At 38.0% G+C, this 8,059-nt stretch overlaps 1 protein-coding gene and 1 pseudogene across 1 annotated transcript; one reads left to right on the top strand and one right to left on the bottom strand.

Moving 5' to 3' along the window:
• Nucleotides 1–1,261: 1,261 nt before the first annotated feature.
• On the bottom strand, nt 1,262–6,317 carry LOC111335118 (uncharacterized). The gene is made up of 6 exons (XM_022940975.2): nt 6,159–6,317; nt 5,810–5,878; nt 5,116–5,301; nt 3,630–3,731; nt 2,733–2,910; nt 1,262–1,807 (listed from the first exon to the last, which is right to left on the bottom strand). Exons 1-6 carry the CDS (start codon nt 6,159–6,161, stop codon nt 1,515–1,517), a joined length of 831 nt encoding a protein of 276 aa, XP_022796710.2. The 5' UTR covers nt 6,162–6,317; the 3' UTR covers nt 1,262–1,514.
• LOC148736643 (uncharacterized) lies at nt 4,046–4,754 on the top strand (annotated as a pseudogene).
• Nucleotides 6,318–8,059: the final 1,742 nt, after the last annotated feature.

The raw sequence follows: 8,059 nt of genomic DNA, 5'->3' as shown, positions 1-8,059 counted from the left end.
TTATCATGTAGTATGTATTATGTGATGTAATGAACTATTAATTGAAAGCGAATAAAGAAAGAGAGACAACTTATTAGCATCCGGTAATAAAATGCACTTGTACTTGAGAAAATTAAGCATAATTAATTTTTGTTTTCATCACTAGACTTGTCATTTAGCAAATATTGCTATACCGTTCTGTATAGCGACACATCAAAAAGTTCAGTTGTGCTGTGTGTGGATATTTTTTATAGACTGGGGCTTAAAAGTGCATACTCTTCCCCCCAAAGATACCCCAGTTTTCTCGCATCTGTGTGGCCTGCCTTCATTCAAAATATGCCGGAGGCAATTCCTTGGTCATGATGAATAGTACACTTCACTGTCACAGCTGCATCTCTACGTGAATATCAATTCAAACAATTGAATTCAAGCGCAAGAGCTTAGTGTTATTGAAAGTCTCTCAGCAAGTCATTTTGTGGTGAGGGGAGTCAAAAAAGAGAGCGCTCTTGTACCAAAGAGCTAAAAAACTAAAAACTAAAAACTATCAATCACTCAAGTATCAGAAATGAAAGTGTGTTTTTATCTTTTACGTGATAGTTTCGGTTATGAACTGGCTTCAACTTTAGAAATGGGAGCAGGCGGAAGTCAACGATTAAATTTTTTCGCGTTAATCGTTACATTGCCAGAGATGCAAAGAAAGAAGTGAGTTTTATTGTTATCAAATGTGTCAGCCAACCGCTTAAGACTTAATTCAACGTTTCTCCTAACCACGTTAATAACTATGGTCATTTTTCTCAAGAGTTTACAGTGGTCGTGCCGCGAGCAGCAATTGCTTTTTCTGTGGAAGACCTTGCTTCTTTAATCTACAACGCCTTGCCTTATATTCCAAGTCAGTATTATTTATAGCATTCACAGCCGGTTTTTTGCACGCATGCACTATGAAACTGAAATGTCGCAACGTCGTGTAAGCCAATTCCTAAGGCCGAAGCAAATATCAATGTAAACTTTTGTCACGAGCCAATACAATAACTAGGTACTCCACACGAAATATATCATTTGGGCGTTGTAATTTCAACTAAGTCATGCAAAGGAAAATCTAAGTTTTATTGACACTTCTTAACCTTCTCACTCCCAAGATCTCATTAATTTTCCTTACTGTCTTCAGCACAATGCTATTTTGGGAGAAAAAAATCTGTCTGCATCACTCAACGCATTTACGGTTTTGATAATGTTAACTCAAGGTACCATAGGGCTCTGTTAGCGAACTTAATAAAGATTGTCATCAAATGAAAAAAATAGCTTTATTTCAGTTTTAACTCGTTACACGAGCTTGAACTGACACAAATAAGTCTTTAACATGTTCGTAAAATGTACTCTACAATTATGGGCTAGGTTCGGAAGCATAGTGCTTCTTATTTTAACTTTTTTTAATAAGAATTTATAGCTTATTTTAAGTCATCATACACATCATCTGATATATAAGTGTGTATGTTGTGACGGCTTGCTTCTTTAACTTACTGATAACTAATTTCGAATTATAATAATCCATTGCTGTTACCGTGGGATACTGTTGAAGTTGCTGCTGTTGTGGCATCTGGGCAATGGACTTCATAACAGACCATGCTGTTAAACTGATGATGCCATTTGTTACAATCGTCCAATTTCATCTGCTCATTAAATTTGCAACTAAGCCACCAATATGTACACTTTTTGCTATTCAAGACTTTGATTCGAAAAACATACTCCTCAGGACGGCAAGGTGTGTTTTGATACTCGCGACAAAAGGTAAGTGAATTCAACTTTTCTAGCATGTTTGTGATCTGCCTTCCTGTGGAATAAAGGAAAAATTTTGAAAAGGGTTCGGTCGTTATTCATCGCTGGAAGGGGGTGAGGCTCTTCATATGATCCCTTCCTCATGGGTAGTTAATTGGCAATCAATTCTCTATAGTCGCCCCGTTATACCCTGACCCCCTACGTTCCCCCTGAAAACCCTTTCATCCCCCTGGCAAAATCCTCCGCTGCCCTCCCCCTCCCGGCCGATGACAAATAATGACTGGTACCAAGATGGTCCAAAACGATTAAATATCATTCTCCTGTTTAATATAGAATCGCATCATTGAATTAAATCTCGCATTCTGATTGGTTAACGAAGCGATGTATTTAGCGCGGAATTGAAGGCTCTCTTATGAGATAAGCTACGGGACATTCTTCAAAATTTTGACAGCTATTTTAGTCATTTTACAATTTGCAATTTCGGTTTGAGCCCGTTTGAGACCAAAAAACTATCATTCAATATCATCTGCTCGATCAAACGGCAAAAAATACCGCCAACTAGTAAGTCAAATTTTAACAGTCTAACCTACATGATAGTTGATGATAGTCGATGATAGTGTATGATAGCTCGTGTTCAAACGCGCATGATTGTTAAACTATCATCAGCTATTATGACCGTTTGAAAATGATTGGGCTGAGCTCATTCACATTATTATGGTAGGTAATACGTTGTAAGGGAGTTTATGTATGGAAAGTAATGCATGCTTTTGGAAAAAATAAAATAAATTAATAATGGCAATAATACAATTGATCGGTCTTCTGACGAGTCACATGGACAACATTCGAGTGACATACAACTCCTCGCTTGATTCTGATGATCATGACTTCCGCTTAGGTTGTCAGGTTGTCCACCATCACCGAAAAGAGTTATTAATTGACTACACAATCAAGTGTTGCCTAAGCTATCTAGACTGTCTTACCAAAGCGTGTCCGTTCTCCGTATGTTGCATTCAAGTCAACCTCCAACAAGCGGTAAACTGGGAACTTGTCACAAAATTGTTGCACCTCTTCCCTCAGTTGGCTTTTATCAACCTGCTCTGTGACAATCCAATATTTATGCTTAATGATCTTGTCCTCGAAAGGAGGAGCTTCATCTGGCTGTATATGCAAAATAAAAGAATATAAAGGTAAACGATATAAAATGACTTTATTCTGCTTAAAGACCAGATTTTCTCATTGGCCTTGGACGCCACGCCGCATAAATAGAAGAGTTTGTAAACACCACTAACGAATCAACCAAAACTAAAGAGAAGTATATCTTGGCACAATCCATGCGCTTACAAAATTGACATATCTCTTCTCTAGTCTTGAAAGTTAGATGATAAGTATGCTTCTTTGAAACGTTATGTGGATGATGAAAGCGGGTTGGATCGAAAAGAAAAACAATCTGAAAAAGCGAGTTAATTTTGAGAGATTCTTTGTTTCCCCGGGGTCTCTTACCCTTTAAACTCCCAGAAGTGATTAACATGTAACTTCTCCCTATAATATCCATACTTTATCCAGCAAACAGGTTATGAGAATACATAAACTTATCAGTTAGAAGTTATTATCTTGATCAGGCACCAAATTTTCGTAACTAACTTACAAGGAAATGTGTAGCAGCTGGAGGGGAGAATTTTCAATCAGATCTTGGAAGTTAAAGGCTTAAGATGGCTGTTTTCGAACATCATTGGTAACCTGTTTGCCGACGAAACCCCAAGCTTTAATAGTAAATAATAATATGGACAAATTTCATTTCTTATTTTGACACGTGCGGTCCCAAAATAATGATCCTTGTCCCGTGTTTGTGTAGGTTTTCCAATCACCTTTACACATACCATTTGTAACTCATTCTTCAGGTCAGCTGGCCTCGGCAAGTCTTCTGGGAGTGGTTCAAGGTGGCAAACCTTTTTACTTTTCACGCGACGGATACCAATATTCTGAAAGTAAATCGCATCGAGAGGGAAGAATACGTGGACGTCTTGGATCATTCATTACCAACAAAGGCCAGAGTAACTTGGAACTTGACCTCGCTTTTAGGAGCCCAGAATCAGAGAAAAACAGTTCCCTGACCTCATAAAATTCACTCGACTGATTTTCATAAGTGCTTGCTGAACTGAGCTTATCACTGCTTTTTAAAGATTTATTTGTTACATCTACATCTGCAAGCATAATGAACTGCCGATAAAAGATAAACAGAGGAATATGAGGTGACAAATAATAAAAAACTAGAAAAATCCGATCCTCAACAACAAATGTATCCCCAGAGGAACTCGTTGGAATGTTTTTCAAGATGGTTGAACCAACCGAGTCACGCAAGTCTTTGGCTTCTCTTCCTTACATCAAAGGAGTAACTGAACCCTTGACACGTGTCCTCAAGAAACACGATGTCACAGTTGCCTTTAAACAAACCAGTTACCACTCTACAACAACAGGTCCCAGCTCAAAATTCAGACCTTCGATGGAATCGCAGAACAACGTCGTATATAAAATTCCCTGTGCAAATTGCTCGTGGTGTTACATTGGGGAAACCAGTAGAGCTTTAATACCCGGAAAAAAGAACATTTGAGAAATATCAAAACTACGGCCAAAGGTTCCAGAATTGCTAATCACGCCTGGTCCAACAACCACGCCATTGATTTTGAAAACGCGTCAATTATTGACAAAGGCACTTTTAGAACCAGAAAATCATTAGAAGCGTGGCATACCAGAGTGACACCTAAAGCAGATAACAATTCTTGCCCGTTACTTGGACAATACAATATTCTTTTTAACAAATATTCACAATCATTTACATTCTCATTATTTCGCAGTTCATGTCTTTATTTAAATTTTCTCATCGCTTTCTTATCATTCATTTTACCCGTTGAAGACTGCAGTTCGGGCAGTCGAAGGCTCGTAGTTTTTAATCATTTTAGCCAGAGATCGTTTTTAAATTTTAACAATAAAAAACTAGGCATTAGCCTAGTTTTTTAAAAATTTTAAAAAAATTAAAAAAAAAATTTAAAATTTAAAAATTAAAAATTTTTTTTTTAAAATTTAAAATTTTAAAAACTTCATTGATTCCAACAACGATGAGTCGGACCTAATCATTTTTGGCTCCCCGCAAGTATCCTGCTTACTTCGCTCAGCATTGCCTGGGGGAGGGGGGAGGGTTAAGAAAGGGAAACACACACACACACATACACACACACACACACACACACACACACACATACACACACACACACACATACACATACACACACACACACACACACATACACACACACACACACACACATACAAGAGCCCTGTTTGACACTATATAACTTGAAGACTCACCCCTTTAAAGTCGTACAAATAGTCGACCGCCTCTGTGACTTTATTGTGAGGTGGAACATTGAAGTATTCCAAATCTTTCTCTACGTTGATTGCGACCTTTTCGGCAAACATTGTGCCATCTTCGATTATGTTCAGTGAAAACTCTTCCAACGCACCCTGATTTGCTTCAATTTCCTCCCTTGGTATCTGAAAATTTTTGTCAAAAAAATTTAAATTAGGCTACCCCAATATTGTTTTCCACGTGAGAAGTTCTTCTCATTGTTTGCGGCAGAGATCTTCTAAATTTGAGTTTTTCTAAGCCTTTATTCCCATGCAGAAGTGACCAGGACACAATTTCTCCTTAATTGATCAATAAAATATCAAGCTGACAAGGGTTGAGAGTGAAGAAATTATCAATCAGGGGATTATTAATTGATCCAATACTAAATTCTCCGATCTAACATCATAAGGACTATCTGGCGAACAAAAAGAAGAATTAGAAGTGAGATATTGGGAATAGGAAACAAAGGTTTCAGCTCTCCGCTTTTTGTTATTTCATTTTTATGCTAAATGACAGAGAGAAATTTCGCTCCGCACTATGTTGATGATTTTTCTAAGTTCCATGCTCTCGCAGTAACAAGTTTTGGATTGCTAAACAAACCGAAATATATCAGGAAATAATCATTAATTTGCCATCAGAGAATCTTTTACTCACCACCAAGGCTGATATCTGACCAACACAGAGAAACAAGATGAAACAAGCTGTGGCAAATGGAGGAACCCCCTGGCAGAAAAACGGATAGAGAAGTTACTAAATGACAAATCTCATCAAACAATATTTGAAGCACCTTGAAATCTGTTCAGCTTCTCTGTACATAGCTCCTACGATTTAAAGAGCGATTCACACTTTTTTAGACCTTCTTTTAATAAGAGCCCTTCCGGGAAGCTTTAAATAAAAAAAATTAGCAGAAGTCGAATAAGAGGAAATATCACAGCTCTTACTTTAGAAAAGAATTGCATAAAACAAATATTGTTAACCACAACTAAATTCTGCAGAGACTTACCATGTTTCTTCTAGTCGGTCCCTAGAACTGGGCAGAGCACCAGCTTCGTTCACCTCAGACAAAATTGCTTGTGTTTAGAAGCGTTTCTTGTTGAGTTTAAATACTTCCCAATATATGTAGATCTAACGCAGGTTAAGGAAAAGGTCGTGTCTATCAACTAGGACGAGTCTCCTAATTTGGCAATTTCTTCCTGTTTATTTTTTCTCCTCTAGCTGACACACTTAGTATGGCAACGATCCCACTCACGAAACGAGCTCCTCAACTGACACCAAACAAAAACTCGAATTAAGTCAGATTTCAGCGTGCGACTCAGTCTGCAACAAAAGAGGAAATGGAATGAAATATTATAAGGGACCTTAAGCAGTCACTACTGCAACGTTAAGGAAGACGTCGAGCAAGGAAAGAGTTTCTATTCTTCTGGTTAAAATTTCGAAATTGGCTGCAGATATTTACTGTCTCTTACAGCGCTACACCTTAACTATGTAACGTTTATAAGCAGCGTTGAGTGGAAATCAAAATAATTAACTTTCGCTGTTTCCGATCGCACGCGACGCAAATGTTAGTGATTTCACGCTGTTGTTAGATTTAACGAGGATTACTGAAGGGAAAGTTCGTGTCTACCGACTCAGACGAATCTCCTTATTTGGCAATTTGTTCCTGTTTATTTTTTTTTTTATAGTAGCTGACACACTCAGTATGGCAACGATCAATCAAACAGGAACTCAAACTTATTCAAGTTTCAGCGAACAACTCAGTTTGCAACTAGAGAAAATGGAATTGAATATTTACAGCCTGACCGAAAAAGTGATCTCCCTTGCCTCAATATAGATCATAATGTCCCATGGTCTAAACATCTTGAGCTCGAGAACTGATTCTCATCACGATTAAGTGAGAATTATTGTCAACAGATGATCAGCATAGCTTTCTTTTTACTCTTAAAGCATTTTCAAAGCAAACCTTTCAGTTTCCCAGCGCAAGACGCTGAAACTGATGAGATTTTGCAAAATCAAGATTTTCATCGTCGTCGTTGTTGTTTATCTAATGTACTCCAGCGATTAAACGAGTTTCATTTCGACTCGGACTTGGAACCCGTAGCCACACCTTTTAGCTAATTGAAAAAAAAAAATTATTTGGCCGAAGCTATACATTGTCTCGAAAAAGCGGAAGGCAGCGAGGTTAGCGCATTAACTTAGAAACTATTAAGATACTCAGACTCGGTCAGTGGCTTTTGGTAGACTACGCTGATGTGAAAACTTAATGAATCACTGGTTTTTGGTTCGTAATGTTTGGCCATGACAATTGCGATACAATCTTGATTCTCGGCATTCGAAAGGAATCAAAAGGAAGTCTGTAGAGGGCGAGATGCCAATAAAATATTTGGACGGTGTTCAGGAAAAACCCGAACTTCCTCATGGAAACGATAGTTTTGCATGCGGCGAAAGAAAACATCGACATGTCATTAAGAACTCGCCAGTGAATAAATTTGAACGCTTTTAGAGATATCGTTTTTCCCACTTTCCTCTACTAATAGTGTACAATACATAATTGCTAAAGTGAATTATTCACAAAAACGACCCAGAACAGAAAATATCATGGGAACAATGATCATTGGCTTGAAATGTGATGGTTTCTTGATACTACCTGCGTGTTGTCTCGTGAAAGTTATTCACTGCTCAAAGAATAGCCTGCATAGCAAGCGTTTCCGTGCTGTTTACCGAGGAACGAGAGATTCTCGGTTTTGCCGCGCGAGAATTGGCTCTCGTTTCAATTCTCGCGCGGCCAAAACCGAGAATCTCTCGTTCCTCGGTAAACAGCACGGAAACGCTTGCTATGCAGGCTACTCAAAGAAGATCTTGGAATACCAACTCTATATAAATATAGTCTTTTGGATGTATTTATTT

The sequence above is a fragment of the Stylophora pistillata genome, chromosome 2, assembly GCF_964205215.1.
Source record: "Stylophora pistillata chromosome 2, jaStyPist1.2, whole genome shotgun sequence".
In the NCBI taxonomy this organism is placed as follows: Eukaryota; Metazoa; Cnidaria; class Anthozoa; order Scleractinia; family Pocilloporidae; genus Stylophora; species Stylophora pistillata.
This window is presented reverse-complemented; position numbering and strand designations above follow the sequence as displayed.

Coding starts and splice junctions, on each gene's coding strand:
- LOC111335118 (XM_022940975.2), bottom strand. Junction 5,302..5,809: donor GTCAGATATCAGCCTTGGTG/GTGAGTAAAAGA, acceptor AAAAATTTTCAG/ATACCAAGGGAGGAAATTGA. Junction 3,732..5,115: donor ATTTGTACGACTTTAAAGGG/GTGAGTCTTCAA, acceptor ATTTACTTTCAG/AATATTGGTATCCGTCGCGT.